Raw genomic sequence first — 18,582 nt, forward strand, 5'->3', positions numbered from 1 at the left:
ATTACCCTACACTGGCCTTTGCCTCTTTGGTATATAAGGAAAAAAGGAAAGTGTAAGGTCTCTAATCCGATGCCACCTCAAACCGTGGGGATAGCCATGATCAAGTAAAATTGGATTTCCCAAGGGGATAATGCACCCGGTTTATGTTGAATTTTCCGACTTTAAGTAGCAAAGGGAAAAATACTGGCTTCCGGCCCTGATTGACCCCATACTCGCCTCAAACATCCTCTGTTGAAATTGGGCTGGCTACCTTCGCGCCGTCACATTGTTGGCAACATGCATAAGATAAAGCGAGGTTACCATTACCTCTACTCGGTCAGTGCATAGGGTTCCAAACAGAATAAAACAATCTGCACAACTTCAAACCTTTATGATTGCCTTGACAGATACGATTGACCTAAGCAATTAATCTAATAGGGAAAATAATAAATATAAGCAAATTGCACGCCCCTCATTTTGTCCATAATGCATTAATATAATTAACTTTTTGACATTTATTATAATGCCAATGTGTTTCAAAATTACGTACTAACTGGCAAAAAATAAAACCAGAAAATTGCAAAAATGATATCCCTCTTCATTGCTTAATTATGCAAATGACTTAAGAGAAAATGATGCAATATTCTAAAGAAAAGAATATGAAAGCCGCTCATTCCTATTGCAAATGCCAAAAAAAAGAAAGAAAATGCTAAATGATAGAATTCAACTTGGCAAAATCGCAGTGTTTGCGAAAAAACACAGGAAATAATCGCAATGCGCGCTCACCATCCTTAATTATGGAAATGCATACCTTGCATAGCAATAGCTAAATGCAAATGCTTAAATAAAGGAAATAAGCGAATATCGCAAAATGCAGGCCCTCTTGCATTTTTCCTTATTATTGCGAAATATGAACGTAAAAAGAAAAAAATAAATGAGAAAATGCCTAGAAATGATAGATTGTACCTGGCTAAAACGCAGTGTTTTCAAAAAACAGGAAATATCAGCAAACTGCATGCCCTCTACATTTCCTAATTATTGGAAATATGCAATACTTATGCAATGGCTCATGCTATATAGAATTACGTACCTGGCTAAAATGCAGTGTTTTGCGAAAAAACAAGGAAATATCAGAAACTGCAGCGCCTCACCATTTCCCTAATTATTGCGAATATGCAATACTTGCAGCAATAGGCTCATGAGCAATGCTTAAATAACGGAAATAGCAAATCGCAAGCGCGCCTTTTTCCTAATTTGGAATTCAACGTAAAAAAAAAAAGAATAGATAATGCGAGTGAAGAATTAGCATCTGCTAATGCGTGTTTTGGAAAACCAGAAATATCGCACTGCAGCCCTCATTTCTAATTATTGCAAATGAATACTGCATGCAATGCTCAATGGAAATGACTAATACAGAAACGATACGCAATCACGCTTTATTTTAATTAGCGAATATGACTGAGAATAGATCAATGAGATGATAAAAGGAAAACAACACAATGCAGCGCCCCATTTCCTAATTATTGCGATACACTTAAAAGCAATGCTAAGTGAAGATTACCATTGCTAAATCGGGTTGGAAAAACAGAAATAATAGCAACGCCGCCTTACCATTTCTATTTGCGATAGCAATCTTGCAGAATGCATGTGCAATACTTAAAACAGAAAAATGATACGCAAGCAGCCTTGCTTTCCTTATTGCGAAATATGAACTAAAAAAAAAAGAATAATGAAATGCTGAGTGATAGAATTACCTCTCTGGTAAAACGCAGTTTTGCGAAAAAAGGAAATAACAAAGCCGCCTTACCTTCTTATATTGCAATAGAAAGCATAGCATAGCTCATGCTAAAAGAGATGCTATGCTAAATCCAGGTTGCAAAAAAACAGAATATCAAAACCACCTCTACATTTCCTTATTATTGCGAAGCATACTGCAGCAGGATGGCAAAATTAAATACAATAATGGAATCAGCAAATGCAGCCTTGCTTCCCTAATTATTGATACAGTAAAAAAAAGAAATGTGAAAATGCTAGAAGGTAGATTCATTGCAAATCGCAGTGTTGGAAAAACACACTACCATCCCTATTTGGAATGATACTTGAGAATAGGCAATGGCAAACTTAATAACAGAATATCAAATCGAAATGCGCCTCTGCATTCTTATTGCAATATGCACGTAAAAAAAGAAAAGATGAATGCTAGAGTGATAAATCATCGCTAATGCAGGTTGCGAAAAAAGAAAAATCGCAAGCAGCCTTACCATTTCCCATTTGCGAATATGCAATTGCGCTACTCTGGCTAAAAATCGCAAGTGTTTTGGCCGAAAAATAACACAGGAAATAATCAAGCAAACTGCGCGCCCTTACCATTTCGCTTTAATTATTGCCCCGAAATTATGCATATTACCTTGCAGAGCAATAGGCTCAACGATGCAAATGACTTAAAATAACAGGAAATAATGCGAATATCAAGCCACAAAATGCAGCGCCTCTCTTGCATTTCCCTTAATTATTGCGAAATATGCAAAGTAAAAAAAAAAGAAGAAATGATGAAAACTGCCTAGAACGTGATAGAATTACTCTACTCTGGCTAAAATCGGCAGTGTTTTGGAATAAAAACCACAACTCTAAAAACTCTACCTTTCCCTTAATTAGTGCGAAATATTGCAATACCTTGTATCAGCAACCTTGCAAGCAATAGATGCTCAATGTTGCAAATAACTTCAAATAACAGAAATAATTGCGAATATCAGCAAAATGCAGCGCCTCTTTGCATTTCCCCTTGATTATTTTTTGCAAACATATGCACGTAAAAAAAAAAGAAGAAATGATGAAAAAGCCTAGAAAAGTGATAGAATTACGCTAACTCTGGCTAAAATCGCAGATGTTTTGTGCGAAATAACACACAGGAAATAATCAGCAAAACTGCAGCCAGAGCCTCTCTACCATTTACCATAATTATTGCGAAATATGCAATACCTTGCTGAGCAATAGGCTCAATGAAGCAAATGACTTGAAATAAACAGGAAATAATGCGAAATATCAGCAAAATGACAGCGTCCCTCTTGCAGTTTCCCTTAAATTAATTGCGAAATAATCCAACCGTAAAAAAAGAAAAAAAATAGAATGATGAAAATGCCTAGAAAGTGATAGAATTACGCTACTACTCTGGCTACAAAAAATCGCAGTGTTTTGCGAAATAAACACAGATAAAATAATCAGCAAACTGCAGCGCCCTCTAACCATTTCTTTTCCCTTAATTATTGCAAAATATGTTTTACCAAAAACCTTGCAGAGCAATAGGACTCAATGATGCACTCGTGACTTAAATAACAGGAAATAATGCGAATATAAGGAAAAATGTGAGACACAGCGCCACTCTTGCATTTCCCTTATTATTGTGAAATATGCAACCGTAATAAAAAAAAGAAATGATGAAAATGCCTAGAAAGTGATAGAATTACGCCTTTTACTAATTTTTACTTTTTTTTTTTTTTTTTTAATATTTTTAACGCTTATTTTGTGTCTTTTTTACCCTCACCTTTTATTGGCTAAAATCGCAGTGTTTTGCGAAAAAAACACAGGAAATAATCATGAAACTGCAGCGCCCTCTACCATTTCGCTTAATTATTGCGAAATATACAATACCTTAGGGAAATGGTGGAGGGCGCTGCAGTTTGCTGATTATTTCCTGTGTTTTTTTTCGCAAAACACTGCGATTTTAGCCGGAGTAGCGTAATTCTATCACTTTCTAGGCATTTTCATCATTTATTCTTTTTTCTTTTTTTACGTTGCATATTTCGCAATAATTAAGGGAAAAATGCAATAGGGCGCTGCATTTTGCTGATATTCGCATTATTTCCTGTTATTTAAGTCATTTGCATCATTGAGCCTATTGCTATGCAAGGTATTGCATATTTCGCAATAATTAAGGGAAATGGTAGAGGGCGCTGCAGTTTGCTGATTATTTCCTGTGTTTTTTTTCGCAAAACACTGCGATTTTAGCCAGAGGGGGGAATTTTTATCACTTTCTAGGCATTTTCATCATTTATTCTTTTTTTCTTTTTTTACGTTGCATATTTCGCAATAATTAAGGGAAAAATGCAAGAGGGCGCTGCATTTTGCTGATATTCGCATTATTTCCTGTTATTTAAGTCATTTGCATCATTGAGCCTATTGCTATGCAAGGTATTGCATATTTCGCAATAATTAAGGGAAATGGTAGAGGGCGCTGCAGTTTGCTGATTATTTCCTGTTTTTCGCAAAACACTGCGATTTTAGCCAGAGTAGCGTAATTCTATCACTTTCTAGGCATTTTCATCATTTATTCTTTTTTCTTTTTTTACGTTGCATATTTCGCAATAATTAAGGGAAAAATGCAAGAGGCGCTGCATTTTGCTGATATTCGCATTATTTCCTGTTATTTAAGTCATTTGCATCATTGAGCTTATTGCTATGCAAGGTATTGCATATTTCGCAATAATTAAGGCAAATGGTAGAGGGCGTTGCAGTTTGCTGATTATTTCCTGTGTTTTTTTCGCAAAACACTGCGATTTTAGCCAGAGTAGCGTTATTCTATCACTTTCTAGGCATTTTCATCATTTATTCTTTTTTCTTTTTTTACGTTGCATATTTCGCAATAATTAAGGGAAAAATGCAAGAGGGCACTGCATTTTGCTGATATTCGCATTATTTCCTGTTATTTAAGTCATTTTCATCATTGAGCCTATTGCTATGCAAGGTATTGCATATTTCGCAATAATTAAGGGAAATGGTAGAGGGCGCTGCAGTTTGCTGATTATTTCCTGTGTTTTTTTCGCAAAACACTGCGATTTTAGCCAGAGTAGCGTAATTCTATCACTTTCTAGGCATTTTCATCATTTATTCTTTTTTCTTTTTTTACGTTGCATATTTCGCAATAATTAAGGGAAAATGCAAGAGGGCGCTGCATTTTGCTGATATTCGCATTATTTCCTGTTATTTAAGTCATTTGCATCATTGAGCCTATTGCTATGCAAGGTATTGCATATTTCGCAATAATTAAGGGAAATGGTAGAGGGCGCTGCAGTTTGCTGATTATTTCCTGTGTTGTTTTCTAAAACACTGCGATTTTAGCCAGAGTAGCGTAATTCTATCGCTTTCTAAGCATTTTCATCATTTATTCTTTTTTCTTTTTTTACGTAGCATATTTCGCAATAATTAAGGGAAAAATGCAAGAGGGCGCTGCATTTTGCTGATATTCGCATTATTTCCTGTTATTTAAGTCATTTGCATCATTGAGCCTATTGCTATGCAAGGTATTGCATATTTCGCAATAATTAAGGGAAATGGTTGAAGGCGCTGCAGTTTGCTGATTATTTCCTGTTTTTTCGGAAAACACTGCGATTTTAGCCAGAGTAGCGTAATTCTATCACTTTCTAGGCATTTTCATCATTTATTCTTTTTTCTTTTTTTACGTTGCATATTTCGCAATAATTAAGGGAAAAATGCAAGAGGGCGCTGCATTTTGCTGATATTCGCATTATTTCCTGTTATTTAAGTCATTTGCATCATTGAGCCTATTGCTATGCAAGGTATTGCATATTTCGCAATAATTAAGGGAAATGGTAGAGGGCGCTGCAGTTTGCTGATTATTTCCTGTGTTTTTTTCGCAAAACACTGCGATTTTAGCCAGAGTAGCGTAATTCTATCACTTTCTAGGCATTTTCATCTTTTATTCTTTTTTCTTTTTTTACGTTGCATATTTCGCAATAATTAGGGGAAAAATGAAAGAGGGCGCTGCATTTTGCTGATATTCGCATTATTTCCTGTTATTTAAGTCATTTGCATCATTGAGCCTATTGCTATGCAAGGTATTGCATATTTCGCAATAATTAAGGGAAATGGTAGAGGGTGCTGCAGTTTGCTGATTATTTCCTGTGTTTTTTCGCAAAACACTGCGATTTTAGCCAGAGTAGCGTAAAGGCATTTTCATCATTTATTCTTTTTTCTTTTTTTACGTTGCATATTTCGCAATAATTAAGGGAAAAATGCAAGAGGGCGCTGCATTTTGCTGATATTCGCATTATTTCCTGTTATTTAAGTCATTTGCATCATTGAGCCTATTGCTATGCAAGGTATTGCATATTTCGCAATAATTAAGGGAAAAATGCAAGAGGGCGCTGCATTTTGCTGATATTCGCATTATTTCCTGTTATTTAAGTCATTTGCATCATTGAGCCTATTGCTATGCAAGGTATTGCATATTTCGCAATAATTAAGGGAAATGGTAGAGGGCGCTGCAGTTTGCTGATTATTTCCTGTGTTTTTTTCGCAAAACACTGCGATTTTAGCCAGAGTAGCGTTGTTGGTTCGTAACAGAAAGTCTATAATGTTTTTCTAGTTTATTATTATGCACTGGATATATGTCGTATGGCGGGTTGTCGCGTGGCGGCGTTACGGCGTGAGGTCAATAGTGTACTGGTTATTTTTGGTGACTTCCTATCTTTTAACCTCGAGCATCGTGTTTACCCACGCGACCTGCCGTTTGACCTGCGCTCTCATTGGCTGGCGGTGCTCCCCAATTGACTAATGTGGTGATGTGTGCTACACAGCTCCCTACCGAGTGAGGGCATCGGGACTGGCCGAGCGGAGTACGAGAGTCCCTGTGGCTTTCAGACATATCTAAAAGGAAATAACCAGTGGCCAGTATGGGGAGTTCCTTGTATGTGTATGTATATATATATATTTATATATTAGCATATATTCAAATAAGGCCAGTTGTAGGGGAAAGGGGGGGGGGTGGTACTTACAGGGAGGAAAAGGGTCGTGGATCCAGCTGGTCTTTAGAGTGTGGCGTGCTCTATGTAGGCGGGCTTTACTCTGTCGATGGAGACAGTGGATGGTCCGCGTGGCGTGTCGATGGTGAGGGTCTTGTCAGTGCGTGCGATGACCTTGAAGGGACCGTCGTACTTTTGGCTGAGGGGCGGCTTCGTTTCATTCCTCAGCAATACGTGAGAGCAGTCCTGCAAGTCTCGTGGCACGTAGATGCTGCTGTTACGCGTTGCTCTGGGAGGTCGTGCTTGTATGGCCTCCATGCGGGCCCTTAACTCTCTGACGAAGGCTCTGGGGTCGTCCGAGCCTTGCGGTGGCGTGACGAAATCCGCTGGCAGAGAGAGTGTCGTGCCGTAGACCAGTTCGGCTGTCGTGCACTCCAGGTCTTGCTTGAAAGAAGTCCTGATGTTAAGGAGTGCGAGAGGAAGCTGGTCTACCCAGCCTGTCCCTGGTGGTCTGATGAGAAGGGCTTTCAGCTGGCGGTGGAGGCGCTCTACCATCCCATTCGCTTGCGGGTGGTATACGGTAGTGCAGATGCGACGAGAGCCGAGAATGCGGGTGAGGTGATTGAAAAGGCCGGACTCGACTTGGGGGCCTCTGTCTATTTCGAAGATGTTGGGGGCCTCCAAAACGCGATATCCATGTGGAAATGAACGCCTTTGCTATGGGATCTGCTGTTACGTCCCTCAGTGACTGACTCCGGTGAAGCGGTCTATCATCATGAGGACATAAGGGCATGACTGATCTGTCGGCAGTCGTCCCACGATGTCCTTATGGACGTGCTGGAAGCGTCTGGGGAGAGGGAAAGTAGCGGCAGGCGATCTGGTGTGGCGCGTAACCTTTGAGCGCTGGCAATGCAGGCAGGTGCGGCTCACTCCGAACGTCGGAATTAATACCAGGCCACACGACCTTGCTGGTGATGAGCCTATGTGTGGCCATTAACTCCGCGCCATGCTGATGGTAGGCGTCGAAAAATTTTCTCCTGAGGGATGGTGGTATGTATGGTCGTGGGGTGGACTTCGTTGTATCGCACTCGACTGTGATGTTATCTCCGAGTGTGAGCGGCTGAAGACGGAGTGACGTGGAATCACGGACGCTTTGGAGTGTGGCGTCCTTGCTCTGCTGCGACCTCTGCAAAGTCGATCGGAGCGCTTTGCAGTGTGGTGTTTGCGATCACTATCCGGGAGAGTGCATCCGCTGCCTGATTATCCTCTCCCTTGATGTGGCGAATGTCGGAGGTGAATTGCGAGATGAAGTCCAGATGTCTTTCCTCTCTCGGGTTTTGCCTCGGCGCCCTGGATCTCAGTGCATAAATGAGAGGCTTGTGGTCCGTGAGAATATGGAATCTGCGACCCTCTACTTCACTCCGAAAGTGCTTGATGGACAAGTATGCAGCCAGGAGCTCCCTACCGAATGCTGAGTATTTCTTTTCTCTGAGCTGGGGAGTCTTCGAGAAAAATCCAAGAGGACGGGCGTGACCATTAATGTGCTGCTGTAGGACGGCGCCGACGGCCGTGTCCGAGGCGTCGACGATGATGCTGATGGGAACTTCGGGGCGTGGGTGCGTGAGGGAGGATGCAGTGGCCAGGGCGGCCTTACAGTCTTCGAATGCCGCGAGAGTTGCGTCGGTCCATTCGATATCCCTCTGACGCTGTCCTTTCCGTGTCGGCGTTAGTAACTTATTAAGGGGCGCCATGAGTTCAGCCCCCTGCGGGAGGAACCTCCTGTAGAAGTTCAGCATTCCTAAGAACCGTCGCAGTTGGCGTTGTGTTGTGGGGCGTGGAAACTTGTTGATGGCCTCGACTTTCGTTATTTCTGGGGTGATGCCTGTAGCAGTAATGGTGTGGCCGAGGAAGGTCAGCGACGATACACCGAATTCGCATTTCTCTGGGTTGATTATGATACCGAACTCGGAGAAACGGCTGAAAAGGTGTTTTAGGTGTTGCTTGTGGGTGTCCGCATCTGTACTTGCTACGAGGACATCGTCGATATATACGAAAGTGTTCTCGAAGCTTTGGGTCACTTCGTCCATGAAACGCTGGAATGATTGGGCGGCATTGCACAGACCGAAGGGCATGACCAGGTACTCGTACAGGCCGAATGGTGTTGTCACTGCTGTTTTGGGTATGTCTTCCTTTGCTACAGGGATCTGGTGGAATGCTTTTACCAAGTTGATGCGGGAAAAAATGTTGCAGCCGGATAGTTGTTGTGAGAAATCCTGAATGTGAGGGACTGGATATCTGTCTGGCACTGTTTGGGCATTTAACAACCTGTAATCACCACATGGCCTCCATCCACCGTCCTTCTTTTTCACCATGTGAAGCGGCGATGCCCACGTGCTGCTGGATTTTCGCACGTAGCCGAGCTTCTCCATGTGGTCGAACTCCGCTTTAGCCTCCAGATATCGCTCTCGGTTCAGGCGCCTCGGCCGGCTGTACACGGGAGCGCCTTTAGTGTGGATATGGTGTCGTACTGAATGTTGTGGCATTTCGTTTGTGTTGAGGGGGTTGGAGAGCGTTGGGAAGTCCTTCAGAAGGGACCTGTATGGGCACGACGTTGCAGGGAGGCGCTTGATCGATAGGGGAGTAGTACTGACTGTGGCAACACGCATGGATTCCCCTGCTCTGCTTATCTTGCGTCTCTTTATGTCCATCAGAAGGTCGAAATGTTCCAGAAAGTCTGCGCCTAGAATAGGAAAATCTACCTCCGCGACAACGAATAGCCAAGGGAAGAGCGTTGATTTACTTCCTATTTGGAAACTAGGCGTCAGGGAACGTTCACCATAGCTGGGGATGAGAGCGCCGTTCGCAGCCTGCAGGTTGCGCGAGTTCGCCGAACATCTGTCTTGGCGCCTGGCAGGAAGGAGGCTGATTTCCGCACCTGTGTCTACCAGGAAGTGTGTGTTTGTCTTGACGTCTGTCAAGTAGACGAGACGTTTCTTGCGGGGGAAGAGGGAGGAAGACGCCGTTAGACCCTTCTGTGGTTCGTCTCCCTGCCACAATGGGGAGTGAGGGGCACAATTTCTTGCTTGGCGGCCGAAGCTACGGTGATACCAGCAGAGATCGTGGTTCTGCTTGGGTGGGCACCGCATGCTCTGCAAGGCATTGCAGGACACTGGGCTATCGTGCCGTCTTTCGGGGTCCGAGAGGCGTGGAGGAGAGACTTTGCTGCGATTATGTCGTGGTGGGGAGTGCGGCCGCCGCCGGGGAGAGTGGGAGGGGGAGCGTTGCTGAGGAGAGTGGAAGGGGGAGCGTCGCTGAGGAGAGTGGGAGGGGGAGCGTCGCTGAGGAGAGTGGGAGGGGGAGCGGGAGCGTCGCTGAGGAGACGGGGAGGAGTCTTGGTGGTACCGGTCTGGGTATGAGATACTTCTTTTGTTTTGTGAAATTATCGTAGCTTCGATGTTTTGTAGTTCTTCTGATAATATTTGTAATTGTTCCGAAAAGGCATTTGTTGTATTGCAGTGTATAGATGCAGTCGTAGTGGTCTGATATGGTGGTATGGTGACTAGTTTGTCGAGAGTCTTTACTAAAGCGTCGAGGGAAGGGGGGAAGGAGCACTCCGCTGCGGGTCTGATGTGAAGGGGAAGCCTTCCGATGATTATGCTTTTTATATAATCATCAGTCAAGACCTGGTTGGCGTCGCTAAGAAGACGTCGTAAGCGGCGGAGAAACTGAGAAGGAGCCAGACCCTGGAGGCCGCTCTTCTCGAGAAAGGTGGTGAGAGCGACTATAGGGTCCGGCATCGCCCGTTCTATGATGACGGCTTTCAGCTGAGAATACGTAGTAATAAGCGGATTCTCGAGCGCATCCATCACGGTGGTCATGAGGTCTGAGGGAAGGCGTTGTACAAGTTGGCAGTATTGTTCCTCTGGGGTTGATATACCTCTTGATTGGAACGCCATTTCGACCTGTATAAACCAGGCTTTGAGGTCGTGCATGTTGCACTCTGGGAGAGGTAAGAGGGCCTGGAGTGCTGTAATAGTACTGTGTGCGATGGATGGTGTCATGGTGTATAGAGAGAATGTGTGAGAAAGAGAGGGAGGGAGGGAGGGAGGGAATGAGGTGAGGTCACACTGCGCGGAGAAGAGGTTTCTATGTTCGCACTGATGGTTTTTTTCTGGCACTGTATCACTGCTTTCGTTTCACTTTACACTGTACTTCACTATGTTTGTTGCACTGTATATCACTACACTATCACTATCTTCTAGTTACTCCGGGTCACCACTTGTTGGTTCGTAACAGAAAGTCTATAATGTTTTTCTAGTTTATTATTATGCACTGGATATATGTCGTATGGCGGGTTGTCGCGTGGCGGCGTTACGGCGTGAGGTCAATAGTGTACTGGTTATTTTTGGTGACCTCCCCATCTTTTAACCTCGAGCATCGTGTTTACCCACTCGACCTGCCGTTTGACCTGCGCTCTTATTGGCTGGCGGTGCTCTCCAATTGACCAATGTGGTGATGTGTCGGGATGTGATCGCCGTCTGCTACAGCGTAATTCTATCACTTTCTAGGCATTTTCATCATTTATTCTTATTTATTTTTTTACGTTGCATATTTCGCAATAATAAAGAGAAAAATGCAAGAGGGCCTTGCATTTTGCTGATATTCGCATTATTTCCTGTTATTTAAGTCATTTGCATCATTGAGCCTATTGCTATGCAAGGTATTGCATATTTCGCAATAATTAAGGGAAATGGTAGAGGGCGCTGCAGTTTGCTGATTATTTCCTGTGTTTTTTCGCAAAACACTGCGATTTTAGCCAGAGTAGCGTAATTCTATCACTTTCTAGGCATTTTCATCATTTATTCTTTTTCTTTTCTTACGTTGCATATTTCGCAATAATTAAGGGAAAAATGCAAGAGGGCGCTGCATTTTGCTGATATTCGCATTATTTCCTGTTATTTAAGTCATTTGCATCATTGAGCCTATTGCTATGCAAGGTATTGCATATTTCGCAATAATTAAGGGAAATGGTAGAGGGCGCTGCAGTTTGCTGATTATTTCCTGTGTTTTTTCGCAAAACACTGCGATTTTAGCCAGAGTAGCGTAATTCTATCACTTTCTAGGCATTTTCATCATTTATTCTTTTTTCTTTTTTTTACGTTGCATATTTCGCAATAATTAAGGGAAAAATGCAAGAGGGCGCTGCATTTTGCTGATATTCGCATTATTTCCTGTTATTTAAGTCATTTGCATCATTGAGCCTATTGCTATGCAAGGTATTGCATATTCGGAATAATTAAGGGAAATGGTAGAGGGCGCTGCAGTTTGCTGATTATTTCCTGTGTTTTTTCGCAAAACACTGCGATTTTAGCCAGAGTAGCGTAATTCTATCACTTTCTAGGCATTTTCATCATTTATTCTTTTTTCTTTTTTTACGTTGCATATTTCGCAATAATTAAGGGAAAAATGCAAGAGGGCGCTGCATTTTGCTGATATTCGCATTATTTCCTGTTATTTAAGTCATTTGCATCATTGAGCCTATTGCTATGCAAGGTATTGCATATTTCGCAATAATTAAGGGAAATGGTAGAGGGCGCTGCAGTTTGCTGATTATTTCCTGTGTTTTTTCGCAAAACACTGCGATTTTAGCCAGAGTAGCGTAATTCTATCACTTTCTAGGCATTTTCATCATTTATTCTTTTTTTCTTTTTTTACGTTGCATATTTCGCAATAATTAAGGGAAAAATGCAAGAGGGCGCTGCATTTTGCTGATATTCGCATTATTTCCTGTTATTTAAGTCATTTGCATCATTGAGCCTATTGCTATGCAAGGTATTGCATATTTCGCAATAATTAAGGGAAATGGTAGAGGGCGCTGCAGTTTGCTGATTATTTCCTGTGTTTTTTTCGCAAAACACTGCGATTTTAGCCAGAGTAGCGTAATTCTATCACTTTCTAGGCATTTTCATCATTTATTCTTTTTTCTTTTTTACGTTGCATATTTCGCAATAATTAAGGGAAAAATGCAAGAGGGCGCTGCATTTTGCTGATATTCGCATTATTTCCTGTTATTTAAGTCATTTGCATCATTGAGCCTATTGCTATGCAAGGTATTGCATATTTCGCAATAATTAAGGGAAATGGTAGAGGGCGCTGCAGTTTGCTGATTATTTCCTGTGTTTTTTCGCAAAACACTGCGATTTTAGCCAGAGTAGCGTAATTCTATCACTTTCTAGGCATTTTCATCATTTATTCTTTTTTCTTTTTTTACGTTGCATATTTCGCAATAATTAAGGGAAAAATGCAAGAGGGCGCTGCATTTTGCTGATATTCGCATTATTTCCTGTTATTTAAGTCATTTGCATCATTGAGCCTATTGCTATGCAAGGTATTGCATATTTCGCAATAATTAAGGGAAATTGTAGAGGGCGCTGCAGTTTGCTGATTATTTCCTGTGTTTTTTCGCAAAACACTGCGATTTTAGCCAGAGTAGCGTAATTCTATCACTTTCTAGGCATTTTCATCATTTATTCTTTTTTCTTTTTTTACGTTGCATATTTCGCAATAATTAAGGGAAAAATGCAAGAGGGCGCTGCATTTTGCTGATATTCGCATTATTTCCTGTTATTTAAGTCATTTGCATCATTGAGCCTATTGCTATGCAAGGTATTGCATATTTCGCAATAATTAAGGAAATGGTAGAGGGCGCTGCAGTTTGCTGATTATTTCCTGTGTTTTTTTCGCAAAACACTGCGATTTTAGCCAGAGTAGCGTAATTCTTTCACTTTCTAGGCATTTTCATCATTTATTCTTTTTTCTTTTTTTACGTTGCATATTTCGCAATAATTAAGGGAAAAATGCAAGAGGGCGCTGCATTTTGCTGATATTCGCATTATTTCCTGTTATTTAAGTCATTTGCATCATTGAGCCTATTGCTATGCAAGGTATTGCATATTTCGCAATAATTAAGGGAAATGGTAGAGGGCGCTGCAGTTTGCTGATTATTTCCTGTGTTTTTTCGCAAAACACTGCGATTTTAGCCAGAGTAGCGTAATTCTATCACTTTCTAGGCATTTTCATCATTTATTCTTTTTTCTTTTTTACGTTGCATATTTCGCAATAATTAAGGGAAAAATGCAAGAGGCGCTGCATTTTGCTGATATTCGCATTATTTCCTGTTATTTAAGTCATTTGCATCATTGAGCCTATTGCTATGCAAGGTATTGCATATTTCGCAATAATTAAGGGAAATGGTAGAGGGCGCTGCAGTTTGCTGATTATTTCCTGTGTTTTTTTTCGCAAAACACTGCGATTTTAGCCAGAAAAGCGTAATTCTATCACTTTCTAGGCATTTTCATCATTTATTCTTTTTTCTTTTTTTACGTTGCATATTTCGCAATAATTAAGGGAAAAATGCAAGAGGGCGCTGCATTTTGCTGATATTCGCATTATTTCCTGTTATTTAAGTCATTTGCATCATTGAGCCTATTGCTATGCAAGGTATTGCATATTTCGCAATAATTAAGGGAAATGGTAGAGGGCGCTGCAGTTTGCTGATTATTTCCTGTGTTTTTTCGCAAAACACTGCGATTTTAGCCAGAGTAGCGTAATTCTATCACTTTCTAGGCATTTTCATCATTTATTCTTTTTTCTTTTTTTACGTTGCATATTTCGCAATAATTAAGGGAAAAATGCAAGAGGGCGCTGCATTTTGCTGATATTCGCATTATTTCCTGTTATTTAAGTCATTTGCATCATTGAGCCTATTGCTATGCAAGGTATTGCATATTTCGCAATAATTAAGGGAAATGGTAGAGGGCGCTGCAGTTTGCTGATTATTTCCTGTGTTTTTTTCGCAAAACACTGCGATTTTAGCCAGAGTAGCGTAATTCTAGGCATTTTCATCATTTATTCTTTTTTTCTTTTTTTACGTTGCATATTTCGCAATAATTAAGGGAAAAATGCAAGAGGGCGCTGCATTTTGCTGATATTCGCATTATTTCCTGTTATTTAAGTCATTTGCATCATTGAGCCTATTGCTATGCAAGGTATTGCATATTTCGCAATAATTAAGGGAAATGGTAGAGGGCGCTGCAGTTTGCTGATTATTTCCTGTGTTTTTTCGCAAAACACTGCGATTTTAGCCAGAGTAGCGTAATTCTATCACTTTCTAGGCATTTTCATCATTTATTCTTTTTTCTTTTTTTACGTTGCATATTTCGCAATAATTAAGGGAAAAATGCAAGAGGGCGCTGCATTTTGCTGATATTCGCATTATTTCCTGTTATTTAAGTCATTTGCATCATTGAGCCTATTGCTATGCAAGGTATTGCATATTTCGCAATAATTAAGGGAAATGGTAGAGGGCGCTGCAGTTTGCTGATTATTTCCTGTGTTTTTTCGCAAAACACTGCGATTTTAGCCAGAGTAGCGTAATTCTATCACTTTCTAGGCATTTTCATCATTTATTCTTTTTTCTTTTTTTACGTTGCATATTTCGCAATAATTAAGGGAAAAATGCAAGAGGGCGCTGCATTTTGCTGATATTCGCATTATTTCCTGTTATTTAAGTCATTTGCATCATTGAGCCTATTGCTATGCAAGGTATTGCATATTTCGCAATAATTAAGGGAAATGGTAGAGGGCGCTGCAGTTTGCTGATTATTTCCTGTGTTTTTTCGCAAAACACTGCGATTTTAGCCAGAGTAGCGTAATTCTATCACTTTCTAGGCATTTTCATCATTTATTCTTTTTTCTTTTTTTACGTTGCATATTTCGCAATAATTAAGGGAAAAATGCAAGAGGGCGCTGCATTTTGCTGATATTCGCATTATTTCCTGTTATTTAAGTCATTTGCATCATTGAGTCTATTGCTATGCAAGGTATTGCATATTTCGCAATAATTAAGGGAAATGGTAGAGGGCGCTGCAGTTTGCTGATTATTTCCTGTGTTTTTTCGCAAAACTTTTAGCATTCTATCACTTTCTAGGCATTTTCATCATTTATTCTTTTTTCTTTTTTTACGTTCCATATTTCGCAATAATTAAGGGAAAAATGCAAGATGGCGCTGCATTTTGCTGATATTCGCATTATTTCCTGTTATTTAAGTCATTTGCATAATTGAGCCTATTGCTATGCAAGGTATTGCATATTTTGCAATAATTAAGGGAAATGGTAGAGGGCGCTGCAGTTTGCTGATTATTTCCTGTGTTTTTTCGCAAAACACTGCGATTTTAGCCAGAGTGTAGTAGTGCGGGACGCCCTATACCCGTGGCGAATAGGCGTAGTGCCGTTGAATACCAAATAGACGTCCTGCCTACCACTAAATGTAGTGTGCAGATATACTTAATGACAGTGCAATGGCTCAATGCCAAATGAGTATAATATGGAGATGTGTGATGATGAGTATATGCATAGAATTAGCCCGCTTGGCACGTCACTCTTCCTTTGCTGCCACCACCCAGTTATACGTCTGGGAACGTCATGTGTGTGTGGGGGTGTAAGAATCGTGTGCAAGAGAGTGTAAGGGAAAAACAGGAGTGTGGGCGTGGATGTATGTGTGTATAATATGCGTGTATGAAAGTGGTTTGGTAGCGTGCGAACCGAGGGGGCGTGGTGGGTGTATGAGATGTGTGAATGTATGAACGAATAACTGAACGAATGTGTGAGTGAGTAAACAGTTGAGAGACTGCGTGCTTAAACCGACTCGATGTGTACTAATTATTCATATATGTGCGAGTCTTCAGAGTAATCAACATGTAGCTGGAGATTTCAACCATAGGTAAATAGTAATCCTAGAGTCCATCATCTGAGGCGACTTCAACTCTCAGGTAAGTAGTAATCCAAACCTTTAAAAACAATGAAACCAGCTTCCAGCTAAGTACATAAGTTTCTTCTGTGACCAAGTTTCTTTTTAATAATTTATAAATCAATAGGCCAGGAGTATACCCATCGCTCATTCACATATACTGGTGCAATAGATTTAATTTGATAATTATTTTAACGTATGCTCAACCTGCCAGTATTATCAAGATAGAGTTGTATTATTATACTATTGTTAATATCTTTTTTCTTTTCCAGATACAGAATTCAAGTTAATCTTTATATTCGGATAAAATATTTGAATAATTCTCTTCAGATGGAAAGCTGAAATTGATCTCTTCGTTTCAAATACAATATTCAGATTAATACTTTTTTTTCCAGTTTTAAGGTAAAGTATTTCGTATCCTCCTTCAGCCAAAGTATCCACAATGAGAAACAAATTAAAATGATTTAAAATGAATATACAAACTTTAAAATAATAATCATTCACTCGGTATTTAAAACATATGATTCAGAAACACTTCACAGGTAATTTCGTTTATTATGTGCAGAAATACCGTAATCATTAAATAACAGAATAATTGACATACATGTAAAAATAAATGAACTTTATAGTTGTTGGCCTTTGCTCCACAGACGTTGACTCTTAGACACCGTTCAAGATGTGACATATATATACATAGAAATATCCGATGGTATACAAACAGTAGCAAAAGGGACCTTAACTAACACAATAAAAATAGATAGATAGCGAAACGAATCAACTTAGAAATCGGGGTTGATGTCGCCCCAATAAAATTAATCTAAAATGGATGTGGAGGCGGAAATACCGGAATGATACTAGGCAATATCCTAAAGACTGAATATAGATTAACTTAATAATTGTACTAAAATAACTGCGTATAGGGGCAAGCAGTTATAAACAATTAAAAGAAACGAATTATTAGCTTGACTAATATAAATGAAATATGGCGAATTGACGCAGTCACATAGATGACACCACAATATATAGTTTTCTGCAGAATTTAGTCACGAATAAAGTAAAAAAAAAAAGGCACTTTGTCTATGTTATACCTGGCGTTAATTTTGATGCAATAATCACCACTCTCGACCTGAATTTCACAACTGTACACGACCAATAACTTATCTGGTTGCTGGACGAGATGGAAAAATCAGCCAGGGTACTCGAAGAGAGAGAACAGAGCTTTCTGACAAGACAAGCGTGTTGAACAAAGGCTGGAAGCGGGCTCCGCTGGAAGCCCACGTGGCAGCTCTTATATACAGAGCTTTCGTTATCTTAAAATACTACGTAAAGGTAAATAAACACGTAAAATAACTAAAAATGAAATACTGTTCTTAAAATGGAATTAGTGAAAAATAAAAATGACTCTTAAAACGCAGATGTAAAAGAATTAACGAAAATAAAAACAAACCCGAATGTAAACAAAAGAATGTCGGGAATAAAATACGCTAAAAAGGCGTAAAAGCTCTTAAAACTGAAAAAGTAAATAAAAATGCAAAACCGATTAAACGTCTAAAGATGCTGCTGCTTAAGAAACAACCTCCCGACCTTCTTTATGCAATAAAAGCTCGAATGTTCTGTGTACAAAAGATTACGTATTGCAGTGTCATCAACACAAATATATATCCTAGCATTTGAAATGAAAACTCCTTACATCCTAAAAACATTGATAAACATTTAAAAAATGACGATGCGGCGCGACAACGCGATTTACGTCGTAGAAGAGCAGATAGAAGTGCAGCGAATGATTCTGGTGGCATCTGGCAACTGCAACTAATGTTTATATTCATCTTTTCAGGCCAGGGGATGCTGGAATGGCCTGATATCGTTCCAGGTTGATAAGGCATCCACTTGTCATGCTGCTACGTCGACCCGGAAGCAGCGAGATGATGAAGCGGCGCCAGAGTCGTATCTAACGGCACTCGATGTCGCCAAAGGGGTTGCCAGGGGTCACTGGTGTTTCAATATTGCTTCCTCGCTCAAGATACGTTCCTGCAAAGT

The 18,582-nt window shown here is 40.4% G+C and overlaps 1 protein-coding gene across 1 annotated transcript; it reads right to left on the bottom strand.

Annotated features, from left to right (window-relative positions):
- Positions 1-6,803: 6,803 nt before the first annotated feature.
- LOC147467632 (uncharacterized) lies at positions 6,804-10,693 on the bottom strand. The gene is made up of 4 exons (XM_086530714.1): positions 10,140-10,693; positions 7,970-9,833; positions 7,576-7,923; positions 6,804-7,415 (listed from the first exon to the last, which is right to left on the bottom strand). The coding sequence occupies exons 1-4, from the start codon at positions 10,691-10,693 to the stop codon at positions 6,804-6,806; spliced, it is 3,378 nt and encodes a 1,125-aa protein (XP_086386840.1).
- Between the last annotated feature and the right edge of the window lie 7,889 nt (positions 10,694-18,582).

The sequence above is a fragment of the Penaeus japonicus genome, unplaced genomic scaffold, assembly GCF_977035675.1.
Source record: "Penaeus japonicus unplaced genomic scaffold, GWHDUDI00000001_assembly GWHDUDI00000034, whole genome shotgun sequence".
Taxonomy (NCBI): Eukaryota; Metazoa; Arthropoda; class Malacostraca; order Decapoda; family Penaeidae; genus Penaeus; species Penaeus japonicus.

Bases quoted from the DNA above. Each gene is read 5' to 3' on its own strand.
- LOC147467632 (XM_086530714.1), bottom strand. From the start codon at position 10,693: ATGGCGTTCCAATCAAGAGGTATATCAACCCCAGAGGAACAATACTGC. The intron at 9,834-10,139 runs GTACCACCAAGA...GTATCACCGTAG, and splicing joins AGTATCTCATACCCAGACCG to CTTCGGCCGCCAAGCAAGAA. The intron at 7,924-7,969 runs GTGATCGCAAAC...TCGACTTTGCAG, and splicing joins CGGATGCACTCTCCCGGATA to AGGTCGCAGCAGAGCAAGGA.